The 27,950-nt window shown below is 48.5% G+C and overlaps 4 protein-coding genes across 12 annotated transcripts in view; 2 read left to right on the forward strand and 2 right to left on the reverse strand.

The window, feature by feature from the left end:
• VPS53 (VPS53 subunit of GARP complex) overlaps positions 1 to 6,770 on the reverse strand; it is a 109,730-nt gene extending 102,960 nt beyond the window's left edge. Inside the window, exons 1-2 of the transcript XR_006574312.1 lie at positions 6,601 to 6,770; positions 2,796 to 2,870 (exon numbers count right to left, since the gene is read on the reverse strand). The gene's annotated coding sequence lies outside the window, so the exon portion shown is untranslated. The remainder of the gene's footprint in view (positions 1 to 2,795; positions 2,871 to 6,600) is intronic.
• On the forward strand, positions 173 to 26,809 carry TLCD3A (TLC domain containing 3A). 8 transcript variants are annotated; one of them, XM_044993380.1, is made up of 6 exons: positions 173 to 594; positions 3,519 to 3,603; positions 11,707 to 11,779; positions 14,260 to 14,467; positions 15,649 to 15,744; positions 16,444 to 18,521. In XM_044993380.1, the coding sequence occupies exons 2-6, from the start codon at positions 3,531 to 3,533 to the stop codon at positions 16,711 to 16,713; spliced, it is 720 nt and encodes a 239-aa protein (XP_044849315.1). In that variant the 5' UTR covers positions 173 to 594; positions 3,519 to 3,530; the 3' UTR covers positions 16,714 to 18,521. The 8 variants fall into 8 exon arrangements, 7 of the variants coding, with proteins under 7 accessions (XP_044849315.1, XP_044849317.1, XP_044849310.1 ...); XM_044993379.1 differs by lacking the exons at positions 173 to 594; positions 3,519 to 3,603 and adding exons at positions 9,133 to 10,237; positions 26,674 to 26,809 and having other exon boundaries at positions 16,444 to 16,740; XM_044993376.1 differs by lacking the exons at positions 173 to 594; positions 3,519 to 3,603 and adding exons at positions 9,136 to 10,237; positions 26,674 to 26,809 and having other exon boundaries at positions 11,707 to 11,790; positions 16,444 to 16,740.
• Positions 19,018 to 27,879, reverse strand: GEMIN4 (gem nuclear organelle associated protein 4). 2 transcript variants are annotated; one of them, XM_044993368.1, is made up of 2 exons: positions 27,776 to 27,879; positions 19,018 to 22,389 (listed from the first exon to the last, which is right to left on the reverse strand). In XM_044993368.1, exons 1-2 carry the CDS (start codon positions 27,834 to 27,836, stop codon positions 19,202 to 19,204), a joined length of 3,249 nt encoding a protein of 1,082 aa, XP_044849303.1. In that variant the 5' UTR covers positions 27,837 to 27,879; the 3' UTR covers positions 19,018 to 19,201. The 2 variants fall into 2 exon arrangements, with proteins under 2 accessions (XP_044849303.1, XP_044849305.1); XM_044993370.1 differs by lacking the exon at positions 27,776 to 27,879 and adding an exon at positions 25,001 to 25,133.
• Positions 26,760 to 27,132, forward strand: LOC123352890 (diazepam-binding inhibitor-like 5). The gene has a single exon (XM_044993386.1). It carries the CDS (start codon positions 26,760 to 26,762, stop codon positions 27,021 to 27,023), a length of 264 nt encoding a protein of 87 aa, XP_044849321.1. The 3' UTR covers positions 27,024 to 27,132.
• Positions 27,880 to 27,950: the final 71 nt, after the last annotated feature.

Consider the following 27,950-nt stretch of genomic DNA (forward strand, 5'->3'; position numbering starts at 1 on the left):
AGGGGGTGGGGGCAGTGGCCTGCCAGCATTGGAGGAGAAGCAGGGGGCACTGGGGGCAGTGGCCTGCCAGCACTGGAGAAGGGGGTGGGGTGCTATACTGGAGGCACCCAGTGGGATTTCTGGCATTGTGTGAAGGTCAGACACCAGGAAAAAGACGAACCTTTCCTTATCAAGGCCCTTGCTTTTAGTGTTAAAATTTGGAGTGGCCAGAAAGACTCCCAAGGGGAACAGGGTCAGACCCTCTGAGATGTTATCACCCTTAAGCTTGAAGGGTGAATTAGTTGCCTGAGGTTGGGAATTCAGATAGAACTGGGCACTGAACTCCTGTCGCCCAGTTCTGTATTCAGAGCACTCCTGAGAATAAAAAACGTGTATTTTCCTTATAATGATCCTTCATTTATCAAAAGTCCATTATTCCTCCTGGTGCTAGAATGCTGAGGCTGGCCCACCACCTTACAGCGTTAATGAAAATCTGTTTGTCTTGATTACATATTTCTTTGCATAATTATGTCTGCCTTAAATCCTGTTTTCATGTAGCACAGCAGAGCACTTCTGAATTCCACTCCAGCAGAGACCCCAGTGAACTCACCACAGGTATTATTGCAGTGTATTATATTCTGTTATAATATTTATTTATTTGTATTCCAGTAGCTCCTAGAGGCCCCCATGCATTAGGTGCTATGAAAACACATAGTGAGAGACCATCCCTGCTCTCCCAAGCTAATGGTCTAACTAGACAAGACAGATGGAAACAGAAACAAATGCACAGCGTGGTGATTTGCCTAAGGTTCTCACAACAGATCAGTTGCAGAGTAGGGAACCGAACCAAATCTTCTGATTCCCTGTATGGTGCCCGTTCCACTAGGCCACACTAGCATCAGAACCAGGCTGTAAGTGCCAGGATTTGAGATTGGGGGGGGAGGGGAAAAAACAAACAAACCACACGTCTGTCTATAAGGCTAAACTACCATGATGAGTAGCCCATGGAGACTGCACATCCTGTTATAACTCCCTGTTGGATGATCCTCCTCATCAGTGCAGACAAGTGCAAATTTCCCTATGGCCAACAAGCTTGTTTACTCATTAGTTCCTAACGCCACTACTCACAGACCTTTGATCGCACTCGGGTTTTGTTTAGTTTCAGTTTTACATGGTGCCACTCTCCCATCTTGCCAAGCTGGCACTCTCAAAACCTGTTCTTAAATGAAAGTCAGAAACTCCAGGGTCAAACCTTTCAAGATCTGGGCCTCAGGGCCTGACCTGCTTGTAGTTGTGACAGACCGACACTAACCTGTAATATCCTAAATGAATTTTATTGAATGAAGTTAAACCTTATTGAAGTAGAGTGATTAATACTTTTAGGGGTCCATTGTATTAAAAATACAATTGTGCACAGGGGCGGCTCTAGGAATTTGGCCGCCCCAAGCATGCTGGTCCCGCGGCTCCGGGGGACCTCTTGCAGACGTGCCTGCGGAGGGTCTCCTGGTCCCGTGGCTCCGGTGGAGCAGAGGTCCACCGGAGCCGCGGGACCAGCGGACCCTCCGCAGTCATGCCTGCGGGAGGTCCACCGGAGCCGCGGCAGCAGCGGACCCTCCGCAGGCACGTCTGCGGAAGGTCCACCTGTCCCGCGGCTCCGGTGGACCTCCTGCAGGCATGACTGCGGGAGGTCCGCTGGAGCCGCCTGCCGGCAAAATGCCGCCCCAAGCGCGCACTTGGCACGCTGGGGTCTGGAGCTGGCCGATTGTGCATGTGTGATTGTGGCAGTGTTCTCTAGTTGGAGGAGGAGGCTAATGTACTTCCTATGTTATCAGCCCTTTGAAGCCACCCCAGGAGAGGTGTACATATACTAGTTCAAACTAGATTGTCTGGGGACTAACAGACAAAGAAAGGCTTTTTGGATAAATAGACTAGTTTTAAACTGGCTCAAGGGCTTTCTTCCTGATCCAGCAAACGGACAAGTCTCCTGATCCATGGAGGACCCCAATCCGTGGGGTAGAGTTGGAAGGACTGGGCCTACTGAGGCTCTGTAAGACTGGGTGGTTGTTCTGAGCCGAAGCTGTGAAGAACTTGTGACCACGAAGGAAACACTGTAGCTGGGGTGTAGAAGGACTGTAGAATGGGGTTGGGGCCTGGTAAGGTTATTAGCATGGGGTAAGTTATTTTATTGTTTGTTAATATGTTTCCTCTCTAGTGCTTTTACCTGAAGAATAAAATAGGTTTGCTTAGAAAGACCTGTGTAGTAACTTACAAATGTTGACAATTACTCTTGACAATCTCTGAAGAGAAAGCAAGCGGGTGTGCTTGGGCAGCCTGTCGCTGCTGGGAATCACACAGTTAAGGCAGGGAACAGTGCAGCATGGGAAATCCCAGTCCAAAGGGAAAGAAATACAGGTCTCCACTCGAAAAGGCTCAGGAGCTGGAAGCCTGAGAGTGGGGCCCTTCCTGGGCCACTCAGGAGAAATACAGGTGCAGAGGCTGAGAACAGTGACAGAACTTACTCCTGTGAAATAGTCCCAAAGATTCCTGCAAATACTTATATGCATGCTTCATTTTTGCACAAGAGTAGCCCCACTGAGTCCGTGCGACTATGTGTGTGTGTGTGTGTGTATTTGCGTTTGAGGGTACGTAGCCTGCAGACCTCACACACTAAGTAAGACCTTTATCCTGCAACAAACCTATTAAACATTGTACTGCAGAGATTTTCAAACTGGGGGCTGTGGAACACCTGCTGGTCACATGGTTTGATTTTGCCTCTTTCCCAGCCACTACATTGTATTAAAAGTAGATAAACCTACCTCATATACCGGTACTTTCCCAGTATGACTTGCCCATGTCACAATTGCACTAGTTGCCCTCCGGGTGGCCATATTCTACAATTAGGAACAAAAGGGGGACACTGAAACAATATCTTGCAGTGTGGTTCACATTCCAGGAAGGTTTGAAAACCCTGCTGTAATAATAAATGTCACCCTTTATTTCTGACGTGCCACTTCAGAGATGGATCAGGAATTGCTCAATGATCAAAATCTCAGTACACCCAGAGCACACTTAAATCACAAACACTTGGCTTGCTCATCTACAGCTCCTCCCCATTCTTAACATTCTGAAAAACAAAACAAAACCAAAAAAGTTTAAATTTCATATATATGTAACACCAAAGACGTGGCCTTGGACTTAGTAACCCTCCCCATAGTTGCTTAGAAGATAACACTGAACACACAATTAAACAGTAACGGTTGATGGAAAGCAAAGATTGTTATCAATGAAACATAATCAGAAACACACACTGTGTCACAAGCATGCTTTTGTTCTCCCCCAATAATGTGAAATGCTGAAAGTAATACAGAAAACAGGGAAAGCAAATTAGCATAAAAATTGCCTATAAATAAATACAGATTTATATTATAAATAAAGAAATAAAAATCGACCGGATTCTCCTGCCTGTCCTGAATTGTTTCAATCCTGGGATTTGTTTGCTCCTGTCACTTTGGAAAATTAATGTCTTTGTTTGTTCACAGGATTTACACAATATGGGCAATCACAATACATGTTCCTGCACGCTGCTGCTGCTGCTTCAGACCCACTATAGACTAACTTTCAGAGGTACAGTTTAAATGAGTTGGATTTATGGACTTGTTAAATGGACACTTTCACTTAAACACAATTGAAACAATTTCCCCAATTTAGTATAGCAGCCAGTCCCACAACCGTTACTCATTGACCTCAATGGGGCTACTCACCTACAAAAGGGCTTGATCCAAAACCCGTCAAAGTAAAGGGAAAGGCTCCCATTCACATGAAATTCAGTAAGGACTAATGCAAAGTGCTCCACTTAAGAAGGGACAATCGGTTGCACACATACAAAATGGGAAATGACTGCCTAGGAAGATTTTGTTACACTTACATGTGTTTATTACAAGGTGGTGAGAATAGACATGGGGCAGTACAAAAATTATTGGAACAGGAGCTCACTTGTGCTGCTAATACACCTAAAATCTGGATGGGGAATAACTCTGATGGTCAACACGCTATTTACAAAACATCCAGGGAAGTGCCTGACACTCATATTCATGTTTATTTACAAACTGATTTCACTATCTTGTGTGTAGGGTTGCCAGACAGCAAGTGTGAAAAATCGGGACAGGGGATGGGGGGGTAATAGACGCCTATATAAGACAAAGCCCCAAATATCAGGACTGTCCCTATAAAATCGGGACATCTGGTCACCCTACTTGTGTGTCAGGTCTGCTTTGGCTGAACTCTACACAGATGTATAGCAGTATCAGAGAAAACCTCACGAGCAAGGAACCTTTATCTAGTGATTAAAGAAGGGAGCTGTGAGTCAGGGTAAATGGACATGTTCTCAGCTCTGTGACCTTGTGCAAATTAGTTAACTTATTTATGTGCCAGCTGCCTTGCCTGTCAAATGGGGATGACCCAGCAGCTAGTCACATTTTGGGGCCCAGTTGGAAAGAGAAATTGATGGAGTCTGGTATTCTCTTGATGCGATCTTGTTTATTTGAAAGGACTCTACAAAGTCCTGTTTCTCCAAACACAGGAGGAACTAAGAACAAAAGGAGCAGTTTCTCAGCTTACAGCTCCAAGCCTCTTTAGTCAACAACAGACCCACAACCACATTCTCTCTAGCTTTTTCCAGGGTCGTACTTCACTCGCAGGCTACTGCTTGGCTTTCTTGTTTTTCTGCTTCTTCCTTTCTCTCTCTGTTCTGTTTCCAATTCCACTTGGTCATTCACAATACGCAGTGGAACCCCTCTGCCCACATGAAGCTTGTTTCTGGGCATACTCTGATAGGCCTTGTTTTAGGGGTGGCCCCTTAACGGTCTCTTACAATTATTTTAAATTAAGTATGTGTTCACACATCAATTTGAATGCAGTTTTAACTAACAAGGGGTCTGCCTATGCTAGTGACACAGCTATGGCACTGTAGCTGGGCTGCTATAGCACCACACTGTAGATACTTCCTACATCAACTAAAGGAGTTTTCCCCATCAGTGTAGGTAATCGACCTCTCAAAGGGAAGGTTTACACTACGGTGTTAAGTCGACCTAAGTTACGCAACTCCACCTACATGAATAGCATAGCTGGAGTTGACGTACCTTAGGTCAACTTATTGTGGTGTTTACATCGCGCTGGGTCAACGGAAGAAGCCCTCCCCTCGACTTCCATCATGTTTCTCATTCCAGTGGAGTACCAGAGACAACGGGAGAGCAATCAGTGGTTGATTTAGCAGGTCTTCAACCTAGCCATGTCTACACTGGGGTGTAGGTTGGCCTAACTACAGTGCTCAGAAGCAATCCCAGAAGCCTTTTTCAATTCTGAAAATGCTACATCACTCTGCTGACCACTGGAATGGCTTCCTTTCTTTACTATTGCTGAATGTTTGTGACAAGTAGCAAAACCAACAGGGATCAGTTCTTATTTCAGAACAACAAGCGCTTTAGCAGCTAAAGGTATGTCTACAAAAAAACAAAAAAACATAACCCCGTGACAGCAAGTCTCAGAGCCTGGGTCAGCAGACTTGAGCTCCTGCTGTGACAATATAGACATTCCCACTTGGGCTGGAGCCTAAGCGCTGAGACCCTCCCCGCTCACTGAGTTTCAGAGCCCAGGCTGCCACCCATACATCTACACTGCTATTTTCAATCCTGTGGCACAACCCCCAGGAAACCGAATCAGTTGACCCTGGCTCTGAGACTCACAGCCGGGGCAGGTTTTTTTTTTTCTGTGTAGACCCTTTGATTTCTTCGAGGCCCTGGGTCTCAAAAGAAGGTTTTCAACCACTCCCACTCTTCTTCTTGCTGGAAAGCCACAATTCCATGTAGCTGTTATAATGGTTACGTTTCTGCCCCTGGGACAGGACAACTGGTTCACTGCAACCCAATTGCCTATAAACTATCTTTAAAAGGGACTGCCACAGACTGAATTTGCCATTGATTACACAGTTATTAGCCATAATGAAATCCAAGCTAGTTATTAGCTCATCCACTATTTCAGTCATCAAAACTTCTTGCTCAAATTCCAGAGATCCAATCTTCTAATCCAATTTTAGGACAGGTGCACATGCCCATGCCCTAGTCATTGTCTCTGAGATTCATGAGGTGGTTCATTTTTGGATCCCCTATTCTCTAGCCTTTTTAGCATATCTAATCTAATAATTTATGTTTGGGACTGCGTCGGTTATCCCTATACACATAACACATCCTGTTACGCACTCAATAGCCAAACTCCCATTTTTGTTGTTCAACTGCCCAGATCTAAACAAAAACTATGTGGCTAATTCTCATACCACCAAGCTTTGCCCCTCCAGCTTGGTGTCTCCCCTGGCTCCCTGATTTCCTGAAAAGGGAGAGGGACTTTCACTACACACTTGCAACAGCCTGCCTTCCCCCAATTTATAGTTTTGTAGCCAGTTTTGTCACAGTACCCACATTTAACTTCTTCCCTTTAATTTTTGCCAATTTTCCTTATTTAAGAAATCACGTTTATCTTTTGTTGTAATTGTTCATCACAGTCACAAACCAGATAATAGATTAGAATCCCCTCTATCATCATATGTATTAGACACAGAACTGTACTTACAGGACTCATGGTGATCCACTTCCATCTTCCTCATTAGCAGCTGCTTCCTCTTTTGGACAACCACGGCAAGAAAAGATTCAAGTTCTGTGGCAAAGTCCACAGCCTCTCGGAGTGTCTTTGGCCACCTTTTGGTGATCTTCATATGCAAGTCCAAGTCTTGCCGAGCATCTATACATTGGTCCCTCTCCAGTTTATGCTGGAAGGTCTCAGCGGTATCCAAGTGTCCTAAGAACACAAATCTCTGCAGGCCCTCTGACAGTTCAAGTTGGGTTTCTTCTTTCCCCCTCTTTCTAACTCTTGGTTCTTGCCCTGGCCAGCTCAGATTGATAGCTCTCTCTAAACCATATGTCCATAGCTTGTTGTACTAAGCCTGGATAACTCCGTCTTTTTTGTGGGATTAAGTTAAGAACGGCCGTACTGTGTCAGACCAAAGGTCTGTCTAGCCCAGTATCCTGTTTTCCAACAGTGGCCAATGCCAGGTGCCCCCGAGGGAATGAACATAACAGGGAATCATCAAGTGATCCATCCCGTTGCCCATTCCCAGCTTCTGGCAAACAGAGGCTAGTGACACCATCCCTGCCCATCCTGGCTAATAACCATTGAACTGGCTGTTAGCAACCCCCCTTTCTGTCCCTCCTCTCTACCATTAATTTGAGCTATAATGTTGGATTGAACTAAAGGAGCCTCCCAAGGAGTTTTCCCCTGAAAAGTAGTGGGGCTTTTGTATTATCTGAGCTGGGACAATCCGACCTCTCCCCTCTGGCCCTCTGTGGATTACAAATGGTAAAAAACTGTTGTAAATGTCCAGTCCTATCCAAGTCTTCCAGCTGGCCCAATTCCTCATCCAGGAGCTGCCTTGGATTGTGCTCAGTGACTCTTCAATTTCCTCTGTGGCTCATCTCGATTGGCAAGTTCCGGGTTGGCTAAAGTTTACTTGGTCTCTGCCATTTAAATGGAAAACCTTCTGGTCTATGGCAGTCTGAGTGCTGGTCACCTCATCAATCTCTTTTACCATTCTCACCTGGTCATGTTGTGGCTGGACTTCCCAATCTGTTTGGATGCTTTGTAACTGTTGCTCCAGCAGAGACTTCATCTCTGCCTGCAGGTCATCCTTCTGTAACACCTCCAGATGCTGCTTTCATTCCTTCTGTGAAGCCTCCAGCTTCTGTTTTAGGTCTTGTTATAAATCTCACTGCTCATTTTTTATTTCTGCAAGTACCTCCATTATTTGCTCTATCTTGGTTCAACAGCCATACCAGTTTACACACTCTCTTGCCTCAGAAACTGACTCCCATGTCTAACACCAGAGTTTCCTCTTTTTGACCGGAACCAACTAGTCAAATTTTGGAGCCCTGGCGAAGTTCCACTTGGAAGCAGAAACTGATAGCATCTGGTATTCTCTTTGATGTAATCTTGTTTATTTACAAGAAATGTACAAAGTCCTGCTTCTCAGAACACAGGAAGAACTAAAAACAAAAGCAGCAGTTTCTTAATTTACAGTCCCAAAGCCTCTTTAGCCAACACCAGACCAAAATCTCTCTAGCTTTTTCCAGGGTAACACTGTGCTTGCAGGCTACTGCTTGGCTTTCTTCCTTTTTGACTCTGCCTCTCTCTCTCTGTTCTCAGGTTCTGCATGTTCTCTCTCACACCTGGTTACAATACCCAGTAGAATTAACCCACACTCACATGGTACTAGTTTCTGGGCAGACTCTAATAGGCCTTGTTTTAGGGGTAGCCCCTTAATCATCTCTTACAAATAACTTAATTGAAGGGTGTTTTCATACATCAATTTGAATGAGGTTTTAACTCAACCCACAACAAGGTTTCCCCTGGTTCACTGGGGTGTTGAGACTAAATTAATTGATGATTCTACCACACTTTAAGCTCCTCAGATAAAGGATGCAATAGAAGTGCAAAGCTATATATTTAAACAGCCTAATCTCTTCTCTGGAAAGATGGAGATGATGCTGGTTATGGTACATCTTCCAGTACCACACTGTTAGATACCCCCCGCCCCTTTTGATCTTCCTACCATAGTTTCATCCTCAGATTAGTTTGGCAATACCAGAACTTTACATTTGCCTGCGAAGTTTGTGGATTAAAATGGCCAAACCTGTTTTACTACTTCTAAGTGCACAGCTTTACTTGGCAAAGTAGCTCTTGTGAAAATGAGGTTGGGTAGTTGCATAGCCGAATTTCCCACAGAGTTGCCACTGGCCATTATGTATTTAATGCTTTATGTGGCCTCTTGCAAACACATTAGAAAATAAAGTCCCTACCCTGCAAAGCTTACAGTCTGACTGCAAGAGATAGAATGTAATGAAATGGAGGCAAGAATCAGCACAAAATGTGCTGGAGACCTCAGACCTAAGGTAACCTCATTAGGAACACAGACAGTGTTTTAATGTGAACAGCACTGAGCATTTTGCATCTCCAAGGCACTTTTACAAACTATCAACATCAGCCTGAGCTTGCAAAATTCTATTCATCCACATGTTTTTGTGTTTGTTTTTTAATACAGGATATACGATATCACGAGCTTTTTCATCACCGTGGTAAAGAGCAGGGGGAGCACATTTGTGCATAGGCTGGTAAATTTTTAGGCGTATTCTGAACGAGTAAATTAAATTATTATAAATAGCTTAATGTTTATTTAGTGGAGGATTTAAAAAAAAACTGGTTTCATTATAGCTTCAGTGAGAGCTCAGGTCCTAGATAGCGTGGTTGTAAATAAAGGATCCTATCCTTTGTCGTCATCCCCCTCGAAGTCAGTGGCAGCTTTGCCATGGACTTTCAGCCTTCCACCCACTCACCCTTCCGCAACCTCTGCCACCCCAGGGCTCTGGTAAGTTGTAACCCGTGCATGGCTTGTGCATGGCTTGCGCTTCCCCCCTCCCGCACCGCGCAGACTTTAACCGGGAACTCCACAGAGGCAGGGGAAGCGTTTCAACGTTCCACGGGCGCCCCCTTCGAGGAGCAGCCCCGCGCCACCAGCGTTCTGTGGGCGGAACCCTCCGTGTACGAACGTTCTCCCGGTGGAACGCCAAGCAGCAGCCCCGCGCCACCAGCGTTCTGTGGGCGGAACCCTCCGTGTACGAACGTTCTCCCGGTGGAACGCCAAGCAGCAGCCCCGCGCCACCAGCGTTCTGTGGGCGGACCCCTCCGCTGGACGAACGTTCTCCCGGTGGAACGCCGAGGAGCAGCCCCGCGCCACCAGCGTTCTGCGGGCGGAATCCGCAGCAGGAGCAGCCCCCAGTGTAAGCGCGTTCCACCGCGGGGGGCAGAGGCGCAAGGCCCGGGGAGTGGCTGACCGAGTGGCTGATAGGAGGCGCTACACCGCCCACCACCCTTAGCTCGGCTCCTCCTCCCCGCCGCCCGGCCTGCTGTTGACAAACCAGGTGCGGGGAGAGTCCCGCTGGGCATCGGCTGCTGGCGCTCCGGGAGCCCTTCGCCCGGCAGCTGTCAGCGCCCAGCCGCGAGCGGGGCGAGCCGGGGCAGGGCACTCCGCCGAGCTCATGTGGCAAACGCTGGCGATCGCGTCGGTGTTTTTCCCGGGTCTCTTCGCTCTGTGCGTTCGGAGTCTTGGCTGGGCTGCCCCGGCATGGAGCCTCAAGGACCGGATCCTCCTCAGCAGCAGGTACCGGGGGCATGGGGGAGTCATCCGGAGTCTCTTAGGCGACCGGCTGGGTCGGCACAGCTGGCTACCAACCTGTGGGAGATACAGCACAGTGCTGCTGGCATGGGGCAGTGATGGGCATATCCAGGACCGGGCAGCGTGTGTGAGAGACGCTAGATCTACCTTAATGGTGGCATGCAGCGTCCAGGCGCCGCCTGCTATAGTGAAAGGCAGGCTGCATCCACACGTGTCAGTGTGTAGCTTCATGCAGGGGGAGCATTCCGCAGTGGGGGAGGCACTGGCAGGAGGCAGCGGGACTCAACGCTGTTAAAATAGCCGTGTAGAGAACCCGGATAGGGTACGGACCCTGCAGGTTCAGGCATGTAGGGCACTACTCACCTAAGCCACTTCACCATCTCTGCTATTGATACCTGTGCTAACTGGGCATGCAGCATCCACTCTACATGTAAGTATAGACATCCCCATCGATCTAGGACAGAACCGAGCAGCATTATCCTGACAAGGACAAAGTGTGCAGATATGATGAGCACCTAGAACAGAAGAGCTTGTTCCTGACCTGGTGAGACTGTGTGATGCTGTGCAACACCCATCTAGAACAGCATAACATTTCTGACATGTGTAGACTGCGTGTGTCTATGCAACATGCCTCTAGAATAGCGTATCATTTCTGACTTGTGCAGACTGTGTGTTATGTACATCTAGAAGAGAATAGCACATTTCTGGTAACCCCCGTGTTTGCGTGATGTGCATCTAAAACATCACAGCATGGTTCTCAGATACACAGTGTGTGTGAATGCAAGAGCCACCCAGAAACAAACAGCATGTGAGGGCTAGCGATAATTGCTCAATGGTTTGAGCATTGGCCTGCTAAACCCGGGGTTGTGAGTTAAATTCATGAGGGGGCCATTTAGGGATCTAGGGCAAAAATCTGCCTGGGGATTGATCCTGCTTTGAGCAGGGGGTTGGACTAGATGACCTCATGAGGTCCCTTCCAACCCTGACATTCTATGATTCAGCTCTGTGTTGTACTGTTTCATACCTACTCATACCTTTAGAATGCAAACTCTTTGGAGAAGGGACAGTTTAACATACCACAGTTCAGCTATTGGACAAGACCATGTGTATTTTAGGAACTCTGCATTATTATTTCAAGGGAATGTGTTTAATAGGGCTAGGCCTTGAAAAAAACTGCAGGCCATATCATCAGCTGATAATAAAGTGATGCAACTACACTGATTTCAATAGAGCCATGTCAGTTTACATCACCCAAGGATTGGCATGTTTCAGACACAAACACTGGGGGGGGGGGGGAGAGAAGTACCATCACTTTTGACGCTAGAAGGGTGCAGAGTAGGTATCAAGTAAATATGCACCTTTTTGTCAGTGATCCCTCCAACCATTGAGGCTCTTTCATTCTAGTCATAGCAAGATTAGCAGGGGTATGATTTTTTCTTATTTGTCAATTTCAGGCTGGTGTCTTCTGTTCAAGCTACCATGGCTACTGTTTCTGGGATCATTGTTGTCCTTAATTGCAAGGATGTGGTACGTGACAGGTAATTAAACCTAAGCTAAATTACAGCCAGTCTGCAGTTTTGCAAAGGCTATGCAAGAATCACGGAAAGGGGTGCTGGCAGGCAACCCGTAAATAGATTTTTATGATAAAGAGGAAGGGTGTCAGGGTAGCTAGGAATAAACTTCCTGTGTTCTCCTTCCCTAACACTTCAAATCAGCTGTAAGGAAATGCTCCAGTAATGCCATTCTTTGAAAAGTGTTGGCTTTTAGAATGCTCTCAGACACTGTTACACCATTCTTTTTTAAAGTGGAAATGGGATAAGGGAATCTCCCCCATCACTGATGCATTTTAGATTTTAATTTGCTCAGTTGGACAAAAAAGAAAAAATGAGAACATCATCATTTCCCCAACAGATATTAAACACACTTACTGAAAGTCCTAGTTCCTAACAAGAAAAACCTACTGAGAATACTGAAAGTAGATGTTAAAGGCACTTTATATATACCATTTTTCACCCCAAAGGAAACAGCTCTCCCAACTAGGGATGCATTATTAACTCAGAGGAAAGAATGGACTGTTTCTTGCAACACGTGGGTATTATTTGAGATCTCCCATCCAACTATCACACTTGTTCAACCCTGTCTATTGTGTGAAATCTAAAGAGATCAGGGTAAGTCATAGGGCTGCAGGTCACAGCTTTTCATTATAAGAAAATCCATTGCATAGATAGGCCACAGTTAAAACCCTCTGTGGCTGCATGTGAACAGGTAAAGTCCTGTTTATCATCATAGCTCAAGGCAATTGGAATATATTTATCAATCTGTCCCCCATTCAGACTTAACGCCTGGAGGGATAATTCAGGGATTATGTACATACTACATCTTAAATCGGTATGTGTCTCTCAGCGGTGTCAATAAGCCACCCCCCAAGTGATGTCAGTTACACCAACCTAAGCGCTGGTGTGGAGAAGCTGGAGTCAACGGGAGAGAACTCTGCAGTTGGCTTAGAGTATCTGCACTAGCAGTGCTACAGCAGCGCAGCTGTAAGCTCTGTAATGTAGCCAGAGCCTTAGATTGTCAACCAATATTTAACCGAGTTCCACACAGGAGCTGAGTGGCTATGGTCATGGAACAAGCTCAGAAAGGGGTCTACACAGCCTGGAACTCGGTTACAAGGGGGTATCTCAAGATCACAGTAATTAGAAACTCAGTATCTATAGGCAAAGAATGATTATTTTGTTACTGGTACCGTGGCCCTTCTTAGAAGCCCTGACCAGGACTGGGGCCACAAAGTGCCAAGTGCTGTACAAATACAGAGTAACCATGGACTGTAATGCTTTAGTCTAATTTTGGTTGTTGGGTTTACGCTGGGGGGGCTGCTGTGATGCACAGGAGGAAGTAGATGAGGTGGTGATCCCTTCTGGCCTGTCCCACCCCCCATCTGAAATAGGAATGGAAGGAAAACGTTTCTTTAGACATCAAGCCACCAGAGGTTGTTCAGGCCTCAGAACACATTTCTGCACAGAAGTTATTGATCAGTAACATTCCCAGCAGTTCTTACAAGGGCTCCTCTCTCTTTGCAAGGCATCAGTTACAGTTATTCCATGTTGTGCAATTGTGACACCAAGATACGTTGAGAACAGGCTGCCGCATGCGGCTGTTTCCCCAATAACCCCACATCCTGGGGGATTTTATTGCATAAATAAAATACTCTGCGGTTCTCTTTCAGACCTGGCAGGCAGAGATCTCAAAAGTAACTAACAGGGATTAACTCAGGGATCCCGAAGTGCTTTCCAAACAGTAATGAATGTGGAGTAGGTAAGCACTCTTGTCCTCATTTTACTGATTGAGAAACCGAGGCACAGCAATGTTACAAGCCCAGTTCTATAAGCCACACTAGGTAGCATTTACTAGTGCCCCATCTGAATCGTGAGACTGCTCCTGCGCGAAGTACCTCTCCCTTCAAGCAAGGGCTGAAGAGCTCAATCCTGTAAAATGCTGCATCAGGACCAGAGCACTCAGAACCTGGCAGGACACTGGAGCTGCCTGCTAACCTGTGGCAATGCTGAGGTAGCTTCTTAGCTAGTTAGAGCTCAGGACTCCTGGGTTCTGTTTTTGGCTGTGGCACTGAAGTGACCTTGGGTAAGCAGCTTTGTCTCTGAATGCCTCAGTTTCTCTGTCAGTTCAGCAGGGGGGCGATACCTTGGGGGAAGTGCTGTGAAATCCTCTGATAGGGGATGTTCTGCAGAGTAGCAGCCACAGCTTAGCTTTTGAAGTAAAGGTTGAACAAAATTGTAATGGAAATGTGAGCAACAGGGTAAAGTGGGTGTCCACGGTAGGCGTTGGCCTATTAGAAGCAAGTTTTCCTTTGGGCCTTGCAGACAATGGAGTTAGACTAGACTAAACCTGGAGTATCATTCTGGTGAGCCAGGCACATCGATCTCCTCCATCTTCCAGCCATCCGCGTGTGCACGAGGCTATGGTAATGCAAGATCACTTCCTCCCCTTAGGTACTGGCTCGCAGTAGAGTACGTTTGGGTCATCGTCCCATACATGATCTACGACATATACGTCATGTATCTCTGCCATTGGCACAAAAGCAAAGACACCTCGGAGAAGAAGCATTCACTGGCCAGCATGAGGAGCTTCCTGGAAAAGGATCGCCTCATGGTGACGCACCATCTCTTCATTCTTGTTGTCCTCACACCCGTCGCGCAGGTAGGGGCAGCAATCAGGATTGCCAGTCTAACCGAACATAAGAGTGAGACACACAGTGAAGCGCTCACCTGGTTCCAGGCTGGGACTAACGCATGGGCACATGGTGCCCTCAGTTGTGGTCTTTGTTGATTCCCATTACCTCTAAACACAGGGGTGAAATCTTGGTTCTATAGACATCCCTGGGAGTTTTGCCTTGGATTTCACCGTTAATTGTACCCCATTGCAGCAGCTGGACTCCCCACACCCAGCTCCATCTCATCCACTTCACTCTGCTCCTGAACCATCTGTGCAGCTCCATGGTCATCCCCCGTCAACCATTGCTGTAGGGCACCTTCTTCTACCAGGGAACAGGGGTGCTGAGAGCCACTGAACCAAACTATCAGAGGGGTAGCGGTGTTAGTCTGGATCTGTAAAAGCAGCAAAGAGTCCTGTGGCACTTTATAGACTAACAGATGTATTGAAGCATGAGCTTTCGTGGGTGAATACCCACTTCGTTGGTGCATCCAACAAAGTGGGTATTCACCCACGAAAGCTCATGCTCCAATACGTCTGTTAGTCTATAAGGTGCCACTGGACTCTGAACCAAACTGTAAATCCTGGCTATAATGGAAACCACAAATCAGGGGGTGCTGCAGCACCCCCTGCACCACTAGTTCCAGCACCTATTCCTGGAAACACAGGGGACACCACATCTCTCCCATTTAGGACATTTCACAGACTGACTAGTAGGTGGGACTCTAAAGATGGGACAGACAAAGTCCTCCACCTCCTTTTGCAGAGTCTACAAGCAGCACATGCCATGCTCTGCTCTGACTTATTCTGAACCTATCAGGACTGAAACCAGTTTAGTCTGAACATAAAATGTAGTCAAGTGGAAGCTTTAATCAGTCTGTGTACCTTTGATCTGTATCTATCACCATTGATTAGTATCTTCAACAAGCTTAGAAATCTTTGCTTCCAAGACCACCTTTGGGGGGGGGGGGCAATCTGGACCCAACAGAGAAGCCGCAATCCCCATGGTAATCCTTAAAGTTACCTTCCTTCCAGCTTTGTTCAGGAGGGGTGTGAGCCAATGCCACTGAAAGCACCGGGAAGCCTCCAGTTGGCATCAGTGGGAGTTGGACTGGGCCTCACTTGGCCACGAAGAAGGTCCCTGCACTAATCACTCTGTTTTCTTCTAGTACCTCAGAGGAGAGCTTGGAGATTTCTTTGTTGGTTGCATCTTTGTGGCGGAACTGAGCACTCCGTTCGTGTCACTGGGCAAAATCCTGATGCAGGTAGGCCTGGCCTATATGTATCTTTAAAAAGAATGGGGTGGGGTGTATTGTTTTACCCATGCTGCTCTCCCTGTAAATATTGGGATAAAAAAAGCCTTAATGCTAACAGCAAGGTTACCTGGGAAATTCAGCAGTGGTTCTCATCCTTTTCCACCCCAGGACCCACCTGGAACTGCTTTCCATCCAACTAGGAGCCCTCTTTCATTTAACATTGGGAGGAAAGCAGTTGGTCAGGACCCCCCCCCAGTAACTGTTTGTGATCTACACGTCTGGAAACCCCTGTTTTAAGACCACACTGGCGTCCTAGTTTCCACTTACTTCCATCAGACTGTAATCAAAGATGGGTGGACTAAGTCCTCACTAACTAGGCACCAGCCAAAAAGCAGCAGCTCTCCTCACCGATCCTCTTTCTTTAGGAAATCCTTTGTCACCAGTCACCCTGCCCTCACAGGCTGTCTCATCCATGGGCTTGATCCAAAGCTCTTTGGAGCCAATGAGTCTTTCCATTGTCTTCTCTGTGTACTAGCTCAGGTCCATAGATTGAAAGCTCTTTGAGGCAAGGACTGTTTCCCTACATGCCTGTATGTCTCCATGCATTACAATACTGCAGGGATAATAATCAGTGACATAGAAATGGACAGTCACTCTTTATATGCAGCATTTACCGTGCGTTCCCCCCCACTTTTCTTTCTTTTGCAGCTAAAAATGCAGGACACGCTCCTGCACAAGGTGAATGGGATTCTCATCCTGGTGACGTTCTTCCTCTGCCGGATCGTCCTCTTCCCATTCATGTACAGGGCCTACGCCAGGCATACGGGGATTCCCATCTACATGGTGCCTTTCCACATCCCCATGCACTGCAACGTGGCCAATGCCTCTCTCATCGCCCCACAGCTCTACTGGTTCGTGCTGATCTGCAGGAAAGCTGTCCGACTCTACAGCAGTTCGCCGTCCGACAAGAATAGATAATCGCCGGCAGAGGCTGCAGACCACAAGGTTTGAGACTAAGCCAGCATCCTGGCTCTTCTCCCAGCTGCCTTGCCATTAAAATCAGTGTTGTAGATACCAGGTTGGGACCGGAACATCATTGCCCATTAGTATTAGGAGGCTCCTTTACTTTAAAGCAGCTGTATTGTCTCCGCTGCAGTTCAGGGAAGCAGCACCAGCCTGTTACAGAAGGACGTTCTTTCTGTAACACTCAAGTGTCCTGTGTCCTTCTGTCTGCGGGAGAACCTGGCTAGTGGGAGGGTTATGTAGGTGAAGCACTAAAGAGCCTCGCTGTGGTCAGACTCTCTAGCTATTGGTCAATGAAATGCTAAAGGGGAGAGAGGGGAGGCAAGAGGGTTGGTTATAAATATTCCAGTCAATTAGTAGGTGAAATTGGCATTGAAAGACTATGGCACAGACCCAGACCTGGCAGAAGTGGGTGCAATGCCCACAGAAGATGCTGGGCCAAATTCAGTGCTGGGTGTAACCTGTGGGGGTGGGGGGTGTCACTGGTGTGATCTGACCATCTGTAGTTGTGGAAAACCAGTGTGTCACACATACTGAGGGGCAGGTTCACCTCGCTCAGGTTCTGAGTTATTCTGATTTACACCCTTCCAGCTCAGAGCAGAATCTGGCCCTGAGGGAACAGAAAAGGGGGTGACGTTCTGAACCGTCTACTCCCCTTACACTGCTCTTGTGCCATGGCTGAATTTGGTCCATTGCCCCTGGGGAAGTTTCTAGTTGCTGCTAAGCACGAGTTTGTCCCTTGGCCACGCTCCATGCAGACCCAAGTGCAGTGTTTCCCCAGGTCTGTGATTACCCAACCCACTAACTCAGCCCTGGCGAAAAGAACCAGAGAGAAGAAACTGGAGCTAGGAATTATAGGTGAAATGCAACAAGCTGCTAGAGGTGGCAGCACCAGAACAGTGGTCACTGACTGACACCCCTAGTCTAGTCCTATGCCCCCTTACACCAGTGCTGACTTGGGCCCACAGTATCTGCTGCACTGACTAATTGTTTCCCCTGACCCTGCTTATTACCACACCCTCTGCAAGACCAGCCCCAGACTGCAGCACTTTGCTTAAGGCCGAGAACCAGATCTTTCTTTATAACCGTGGACTAAAGACCCTAGCAGGCGCACAAGCAAAACGCCAACCACTCTGAGCACACACCCCTGATGGACAATCACCATATGCACAAGAAACACCAGGACAGTCACCAGCTCTTTGTAACCTTGGGTGCCAGCACTAACGGGCTGCATTCGTCCCTGGAGAATAACTCCACAGAAGTGAGTAGCTCCACCAGGGGCGAACCTGGCCCTTACCTATCTGTGGAGCAGGGAGTTTACAAAGGATAGGCTGCCTTGTAGCTTTTATTCAGCGGCTGGGGAAGAGCTGAAGACTGTGTTTGAAAGCACTTAGCTCTCCGAATCCCAATTCCATCAGGCCTTACCCCGGACATAGTCACATGTTCCTGGAAGAATAAAGGAATTGGCTCTTTCCAAGCTTCGCTCTAACAACGCGTCACTGCAATGACTGTCGGATTAGTAACGTGTTTTGTTTTTATTATTATTAACTACACAGGCCAGTCAGACGGGTGGGTTTCCACTTTGTAACATGCTCTCAGTGTTGCAGGCATTTTTATCTTGCTGTTTTTGTTACAAATAATTTGCCTTATGTAACAGAAAGGAAAAAAGCCCTTGAGGCATTTTAAAGTTTGCACTAACATTGTCCCTACTCACTACTACGCCTGTCGGAAGAGAGACCAATAAAGACCTCTTTTCAGAGCCACTGGACGGGGAATCTGTCTTGTACAACGTGGACTTTCTGGGTAGAGAGGCTCTAGCTGGCTGAGGGCGAGTCAGGGTTACCAGTCTGAATCCAGCCCAGCATAGAAGCAACCCAAATTCATTACCAAGTTGCTAGAGATTTGGGGGTATCACTTAATTTTCCCCAGCAGGCAGGTGGTGACGTTGCAATCTGCCCATGAGGATCTAAGCCCCTTTTGCTGACAGTATTAGCAGGGGGCCCGGTTACTGACTAGCCAATGGAGGCTGAGCGTCTCTGGATTAGGGTTACAGGGCCATAGGCCTGGTGCGGAACTCCTTAACAGCAAACACAGTAACAAGATATTAAAAGGCCAGATTGGAATTGCGGGTGCAATTGAAGAACAACTAAAATGGAGGCTATTTTAACTGGCAGGTTTCACAGAGGACGCAGACATCAATTTCTAAATGCACCATGACACTCCCAGGCATGTTAAAAAAAATACAGCTACGCAAACAAGTCCAAAAGAAAAGGTTTATTATAGATCTTACAAATCTCCAAGTAACGTTCCCTCATCTTTGTGGGGTTTAGGCTCTGTTCAACACCGGTGTGTCTCATTCTGTCATGCCTCTGAGCTTTGATGATCTGTGGAGCTGAGACACGCTCCAGGTGTAATCTGTGACCTGCTTGCCACCTGGGATGGTTCACAGCTTGCTCAGCTTCTGCAGGAGCGTGGCCCGGAGCTCCTTGTTGCTGACGTTGTCAGTGATGGACTCCAGGAAGTGCTTCTCGTTGGCTTTCCTGAGTGCGCTGCTCAGGGACTTGTCAGAGGCACTGAGCATTTCGTACTGCGAGAGGATTTCCAAGGCCAGAACCAAGAGCGGCTCACCGGAGCGGTCATCTGGCAGCATGGCCGCCACGTGCAGCACATGGCAGAACACCTGGATATAGATGAAGGACACTTCCTGCGTGGGGTTCTTGTCGTCGGCAGAGTGCCAGTGAGAGAGGGAATCCCTCTTGACCGAGCCCAGCAGGTCAGTGAGGCTGTTGCTGTAAAGTCTCACCACGTGCTGCCAGGCTTCTGCCGGCAGCCAGCTGGAGCAGCTGGAGCTGCAGAGCAGCTGGAATCCTCTCAAGAAGAGCACAGAGAACTGGAGATAATGGGCAAAAGGCTTGAAGTTGAGCAGCGGCATGTACTGCACGTACTCCAGGGTATAAGGTACGTGAAGGACCTGCCTCTGCAGCAGGCTTTCAATCACCTGCGTGAGGCTTTTCCATTCGCTGTGGCTGCACCACGGAAGGACCTGTATCAGGGCAACCAGGAACCCTTTGCTGAACAAGTTGACTTCTTCTGGGTTGTCCACATCAACGGTGAGGAGAGAGAGCATTTGCTCCCTCAGCGCCGTGGATATGCAGCAGCACTCCATCCAAGCCAGGAGCCCGCTGCCTGCCCCATATGCCGGGGCGGGGCGGGACGTCCACTCGTCCTCTGAGAGCTTGCAAATTTGAAACAGGGTAGCCGGGACTTCGTTCTTAAAGTGATCTCCGAAAAGCTTCTTCAGCCGGAGACCAACAGTCCAGTCCAGCAGCTCGACCTTCCGGTGCAGCCACGCCAGCGAATGGATCCACACTTCTGGGGAGGGGGCAGCTTCCTGCCCCACCATCTCGCAGAGCTGAGAGAGGGTGGTGGCAATCAGGTCTTTGGTCTCCAGCGAAGGGCAGTGCTGGTCCCTGAACCGGTGCCAGTACTTCGTGTAGCCATCCAGAAGCTTGCAGAGGCCCAGAAGGAGCGGGAAGGGGTAGCAGGACTTAAGCCACTGTTCCTCTGAATCAGGCTGGACCTCCAGAACCTTACTGAGGATCTGCAAGCTCAGCTCGATGTGAGCAAAGTCTGATTTCAAATGGGGAAGGACAAAGGCTTTGGTCACCTCTGCGGGGGAGAGGAGCGGATGACCTGAACTCGGCTGCATGAGAAAGGCCAAGAACTCTAAAAACTGCTCCTTTTCCTTAGCGGAGGAGAGTCTCCCCCAAACAGTCTCCTTGAGACATCTCTCTAGCAGGCTGCCCGACCGGTTTGGGTCGTCTCGTGCCTCTTGGAAGCTCAGCGCCGGGAAGGAGCACAGGATCTGTGCTAGGAACTGGTGCGTTCCCAGGTTGACGACAGCAAGGTTGCAGACCTTCTTCACCGTTGCCTCCGGGTGGAGCAGAGTCAGCCTTGCTACAGAGGCGACAGCCTTGGTGAGACCTTGATCTGATGCACTCTGCGTGATCTGGTTGAAAGCCAAGTTCAGCTCCTCTTGAAAACCTTCCATGAACACCTTCAAGTTCAAGGACAGGCCCTGCCCACCCCAAGAAGCCAGGACGCCCGAGATCACTTTGTTCTTGTCGGGTAGTGGAAGCTCAGCGTAACACTCCAGAATGGTTTTGATCACTTGACTCTGCCGCTCCCTGCTCTCTCTGTTATCAGCAGACAGGCTAAAAGTCACGGTGGTCTCCAGCAATTGCAAGACCAGCTCCGGTTTCTGGAAGAGGGCTCTGTTTTTAACAAGGCAGGTGACCCAGTCCTTAGAAAAGGCCCAGGCCTTCTCAGAAGCAAAAATGGAGCACATTTCCATGTGCCGGTCCATCCTCTTCTCAATAATTGCCATGGCAACCAAAGCCATGACACTGCTGTCTGAATTCCTGCCTTTCAGCTTTGGATTGATCTTCTTGAGGAAGTCCACAATGATCTGTCCCAGTTCTGACACCATCTGCTTCTCGTCCTCACTCAGGTCTCCAGACTTGGCAAAGGAGATCAGGTTCTTCCCGAAGGCAGTGAGGCTGTCAAGGAGTCGGTAGCTTTCGTAGCAGATCTCTTTGTGGTTGTTCAGCATGCCCTGTAGCTCCTCCCCCCAGCCCTGGAGCAAGCTACGGAGGAAGCTCAAGCCAACAAACAGCTCTTCGCTGGATAGCTTGACCACAGACAGCAAGCTCACGCTCCTCTCGGCCTCCTTCACTTTCTCTTCCAGACCCCTTCTGTTGTACCGGTTCTCGCTGTCGTCGTTCCAGATAGCGACGACGGATGCGATCTTGTCTAGGTATGCTTTGACGGGCAGCGAGCTGGACTCACGCTCTATCACGGTGAAGACCGACAGCAGCTCCACCAGGTTGGCGAGAGCACAGCACTTCATCTTGGGGAGGACGATGCTCCCGTAGAGCTGCTTTAGCCCGTCAATCAGAACTGTCAACAGGCCAGTGGCCAAGGGGGAACTCTGCAGGGAGAAGGGGTCACCCTTGAATCTCTTTGCGGGGTGGCAGGGCTCATCTGGAGACTCGGACAGGTGTTGATGGGCCAGAGTGCTGAACATCAGGATCATTTTGTCTTGCTCGCCCTCCGTGTGTTTCATTATCTCCCACCAGACGTCCAGGAAGAAGGCGACGTCCACCAGGGACGTCTCATTCACAACGTACTTGACAAAGAGCTCAAGCTCCTGCTGACGCACCGCTGTGGGCAGCGCCAGCAGCAGCTGCACGAAGAGCCGTGGCGCATTCAGAGCCTTGAGCAGCTCGAAGAGGACAGTGTGGTTTATACGCGGGATCGTGCTGCCCGCCGAGAAGAAGACATCTTCCTTCCACCGTTGGTCGATTGAGGTGGGGCCCGCGGAGGACGAGGGGCAGGGGAAGAGGATTTTGGCCCAGATGATGATAACCGCTTTCTTCTTCCACACATTGGGTTGGGATGGGGAAGAGGAACGGCTGGTGCATATCTCCTTCAAGGCATCGGTTATAGGCTGCCCGACCAGGGGCCAGTCGGATTTGGCCAACTCTGTCAATGCTTTGGGATGATACAACTTCGCTGCTAGCAGGAACCCACCATGCAGAATGGTTGTTTCCTCACAGATGTTCAAGGGTCCTGTTTAAAGAGAAGCACACACAGACATGCTATTAAATCTGAGAGGAAGGATGCCCTTGTGATTAGACCAGGGCTCAGAAGAGCTGGTTTCAATGTCCTGCCACAGCCTCCTTGTTTGACCTCAGGCTACTCAGTCTGTAAATGGGGCTAGTAGTACTTCCTTTCTCCTATCTTTCTTAAGAACATAAGAACGGCCCTACTGGGTCAGCCCAAGGGTCCATCTAGTGCAATATCCTGTCTACCGACAGTGGCCAGTGCCAGGTGCCCCAGAGGGAATGAATAGAACAGGGAATCATCAAGTCATCCATCCCCTGTCGCTCATTCCCAGCTTCTGGCAAACAGAGGCTAGGGACACCATTCCTGCCCATCCTGGCTAATAGCCATTGATGGACCTATCCTCCTTGAATTTATCTAGTTCTTTTTTGAACCCTGTTATGGTCTTGGCCTTCACAACATCCTCTGGTTCTTGTGCGTCACCAAATTAAATAAATAGGCAGGAGGTTTAAAACAAAAGGAAGTACTTCTTCACACAACGCACAGTCAACCTCTGGAACTCCTTGGAACTTCTTCTGTGTCATCTCCTTAGACTGCAAGCTCTTTGGAGCGGGCACTGTCTCTTTCTATGTGTACACACAGCGCCTAGCATGGGGCACTGCTATAACACAAATAGTTTACTTAAACTAACTTACATTGGGGAATGTTAATGGATTGTTACGGAAATGCTGCAAGGAAGTAAAAGATTCAACCTTCCATCTTATAGGGGGAAAAACAACCTCGTATTAACCCTTAATGCAGCAAGTCCACCAGATCTAGGGATTAGAGAGATCATGCGACTGTCCTGAACTCCAAACAGACATACCAATTACACAAAAAAACACCCTCCGTTTACACACGTTGCAGTAGCTCCTTCATTCGCATAGCATAGCCTGGGAGTGTCAGGGAAAGAGGATTACACAGGTGCACACATGCACAACAGCTTGCAGGGAAAGGGATGTTTTCCAGCTGATGATTGTAGTATCACCCTGTGTTTCTATAGAGCCTATAGTCCGAAAGCACTTTACAAATTATACAGCACTGAAATGCAGGCAGGCCAGGGGCAACGTGTACCAATGCCCATGCACTGAACACACAATGCAACTGCTGGGGGTGGGCTCTGGACACCAGTGTCAACTCCTCTTCTTACAAAACGTGCCACGGGATTAGTATTGTCCACAGTGCGCAAACAGGGCTTTGGTTTCTAAGCTCGCCAGCCTCACCACTTCTCTCTCACATACAGAGAACTCAAGGTTTCTAATCCGGAGGGGGAAGGAATCTGTGAAACTGCCCCTCCACTGCTATGGAGGCAAAAGGTGCATAACAGGCTTCTTGAGGGATGGGGAAGGAATACAGTGGCCCCACTGCCTAAAGTCACTGTGTCTGCTTGGCACTGGCCCCTGCTTTGGTGTTGTACGTAAATACAGAATTGTGAGACTTTGAGCCTATACAGCACTTTCCAAGAGAGGATCTCATGGGGGATGTGGGAGGAGTGCTACTGTCAGGCTCATGTACACTAGAGGCACAGACAAGTTAAGTCACTCACGCGAGGTCACACATCAGCGGCAATGTCTGACTAACATACCAGCATGGTGGAATGTTGCACAGCTCTAAGATGTGAGCTGCATTCCAGGACACCCCTGCAAGGATCCTGCATATAAGTGCCCACCTCAGAGGAAAGGCTAGGCCTTGCTTCCAGGGAAGTCCTGTGGCTAAAACACTGCCACAAGACAATCACTGATCTGCACTGACTCTGCGAATTCTCCTCCTAATAGAACATACCCCATTGGCCTAAGGCTTTGGGCTCTAAATCTCCAGTGCAGAGATCAAGGGGACTGGCACTGGATTCCTACAGTAGGTGGGGTTTCCCTGTAGGATGCTGGTGTGTATTTGTTACTGGATTCGAATCTCTGTGTCTGTTTACACTGCCTGCTCACAGAAGGGGCCGTGTCCCCACCGAACCATTTCCAAACGGCATTACTGGCTGCGCTATCACGTTCTACAAGCATTATGTACCTCCTGTCCAGGCAGGTACCCTCTGCTCCTCACACGCTGTCGGCGAGGCTGGCAGGCCATTCTAGCAACAGCATGAGCCACACGAGGAGCAAGGAGGAATTTGCCAGTGTCTGTCTCTCACGCACACACATGGAATCAAAATCCCTGAAGCACCTTTTTTTGTGGCATGCAATAGGGGGGGTACTAACAAGGCAAACGATTCTCCCGCTGGTCTGATTTCTGCTAACCGCCTTGCTGACTCCTCAGCCAGCTGGTGCAATGACTTAGCTCAGCCCAGGGTCCTAATTTAAGCGGGGGAGGCTCGTGCCCTGCTGGGATCAGCCAGCCTCGTGTGATGCAACTCCGCGGGGGCAGGGTAGCTCGCCCGACCGCCGGGCTAGACGAGCTGCGCTACGTACCTGGCGCCTGGCCAGGCCAGGACCGTGGGAGCGACTTTCTACTCCGGAGCGAGCGATTAAACCCCCGGCAGGGGAGGCGGGTTTAAGGTGCTGCGTGTCCCCACGCACGCCCCCCCCCGCGTGTCCCGACACCCCCTCCCCCGCGCCGCCAGCGAAGCACCCACCTAGCTCCATGGCCCGGCCTCTCGGCTCCTCCGGCGGGGCAGGGGCGGGCCCGGCGGCGCGGCTCCCCGAGGCGGGCCCTGTGAGCCAGGCGCGCCCGGCTCTGTGACGCTCCCGACCAGCCGCCGCCTGCGAGCCACGTGGCCGCGGCTCCCCGCAGCGAGGCGGCGCAGCGGGCTCTGCCGGCGCCTCCCCAGCACTGCACGGAGCGGCGATCGCAGAGCGGTCGGTAATTCCCCCCGCTCGCCCGGCTCCTGGGTGGGGGCTCCTCCCCCAGACACTGAAAATCTTCCCCTCTTAAAACTCTCAGCCCCCCCCCCCCATATTGGCCTGCCCCTGCTGGGGTCAAAGTCTGAGTCCTGGACAGGGAGATTCGCTTCCCCAGGACACGCGCTGGGCTGGGAGCTCCCAGGCTCTGGGACTCACAGAATCCCTGACACCCCTGAAATTGGGGTGTGTGCTAGGGCATCATTTTTAAATTTAATGAAAGGGGGCTGGGAGAACCACCCCCGGAAAGCCAGAGTGTTGAGGCACCTCAGCTGAACCAGCCTGGGCTTAGGAGATGCTGAGCAAACTGGGCCACTCTTATTTAGGTGCACCCAGCTTTGAAACAGATGGCCCAGGCCTCTTAAGGAACTTAACTTAAGCCTGCAACCAGCCAGCAATTGGTTATAGAGAAGTACTTTCATCAACAGGCATATGTGCATTGCTTAGCTAGGTACTAGGACAGGGCACTTGATACATATCTATTTTAGTACAGCATAAAAACTTCCACTGCTGTACTAACTAAGAGGCATATATCACAGCTGTTTACACGTGACTGACTGTCCTTTGAGGCACAAAAATTCATTATGGGGTTAAGGTGGGGTTGTGGTTCTTTTCCAGTGCTACTAAACTCAAAGCTTCCAAGATCATGTGTCAGGCCCCCTAAAAATTAACTTTAAAATAATATTGGGTTTCTTTTTATTTGCCTTCTGGATTTTTAAATGTTTAAGAGTCACCATTTTCAGGTTTTTCTCTGGAATGATCAGGGACAAAAATTTACATTTTTCTACCCCCTCTTAAATGAAAGAGAAGATTGTGAGATGATCACCTGACTCCAGCAGCTGGGGCTTTAAGAAAAACAAATAGCATAACAGTTGGCAATGCCACTTCTTTCTGAGGCAAACTGCGAATATATAGGCACAGAGGGTTAAATTCTTCTTAGCAGAAATCCAGAACAACCCCCCTGAAGCCCAGACTGACATAGATAGAGCTAAGACCAAATTCCTAGCTCAATTTGTTTTCTTTGAACAAGTCTTCCTTCAACCTTCTTCCACACTGGTTACAAAGGGAGACTAAACCTGTCCATATGTTTAGCAGGCTTCTAATGAATAAATGGCCACACACTTTACAAAGCAGATATATTTATAAACAGTCTATATTTTTATCCCATGTTTATCCCAGTAGACTAACTGCCATACATAAAGAGAAACAGACCCCACCATCCTGTCTCCAGAAGGGAAAGTAGTGCTAGGTCCAAGAAGAACTGACTGTAAAAATTTAACTCCCCTAATCTGGGATTAATTTTAAGGCCATTTGAAAATTTTATTGCTCCTGCTAAAGGCAGTTACACTCTTCCATTGGGGCATTTAAAAAAATCTTACTCTGCTGTTGCAACTCTCTTTCATTCCAGTTCTCGTGGCCTGGGTCAGCCCTTGAGAATCTTGGCAAGCCCTCCACCGCGGAAGGAAGGAGCAGACCTGACGCTGAGCTCTCACCATGTCTCAGGCGGAATTTGAGAAAGCCGCTGCCATGGTCAGGGAAATGAAGGTTCCGATCTCAGAGCAAGAAAAACTGGAGATTTACAGTCTCTACAAACAAGCCACCATCGGGGACATCAACATTCCCTGCCCTTGTGCAACCGATGTAACAGGCAAAGCCAAATGGGAGGCCTGGAATGGACGCAAAGGGATGAGCAAGGCCGATGCCATGAAGAATTACATAGCAAAAGCAGAAGAGCTGAAAAAAAAGTATGGAGCATAAAATTAAGCATTCATAGATATCAGGCAGCCACATGCCATTAGCAGGGCTTTTGACCCAGCATCCCTGCTAGGGAGTTTCCTCTCACCCTTAGATCAATGTAGCATAGCTGCCAAGCCAATAAAACTCTAATCAACAACAGTGGAGTGAGTGTCTGTGGCTGGAAAAAAGTGTGCAGAGTTTGCATGCTCTCCTTTGAGAGTCTATACACGTGTGGAAGTTAATTTCAGGATAAGGATAGTCCAGTCATTTTATGATTTGTGGTAAACTCTTACCGATACTTAAGAGGCTTACTTCACAAGCCAGTGTATTTGTTTAAAGAAACACCCTCCCTTTGAAAAACACATTACTGTCAGCCAGTGTTGCACTTACCATAGTTAAAAGAGCTGCTCGAGCTTACGGGACAAAGGAACTTGATGGACTGTTTGACTTAGTTTCTCCCTTACTAAAATGGGCCCGTGGAATCCAGACAATTAAACAAGAAACCACATTGCCAATATGTAATCCTGGGGTGTGGAGAAGACACACCACCGGCAGCCTTTACAAGGTCAAATGGTGGGCAATCATTAATCCAGAACAGGCCAGGGTTAATCTAGACACGATCTCTCCCTCTCTAATTTCCTTTTAACCTTTTTATGCTTCAGATTCTGTGCTGATGCTCAGTTCTTAAGGAAGCACATCAGTTTAGCAAGCTAAAGCAATACAACTCCATGGCAAACCATTGATTTAGAAACCATTCTGTCTCTCTCTCTCACCGGTGCCAGGGTGGGAGGGTGTTACTAGATATATGCAAGTAACTGGATGATGGGGGCTCATTGAGAAGTCAGCAGCTCCCACTCCTCACTTTAAGTTCGTGGCTATGGCAAAGATTATGATGTCATTAGAATGATGATGTCAAGGACCAAGAAGCAGATGAATTCCTCACCATCC

The sequence above is a fragment of the Mauremys mutica genome, chromosome 19, assembly GCF_020497125.1.
Source record: "Mauremys mutica isolate MM-2020 ecotype Southern chromosome 19, ASM2049712v1, whole genome shotgun sequence".
Lineage (NCBI taxonomy): Eukaryota > Metazoa > Chordata > Testudines > Geoemydidae > Mauremys > Mauremys mutica.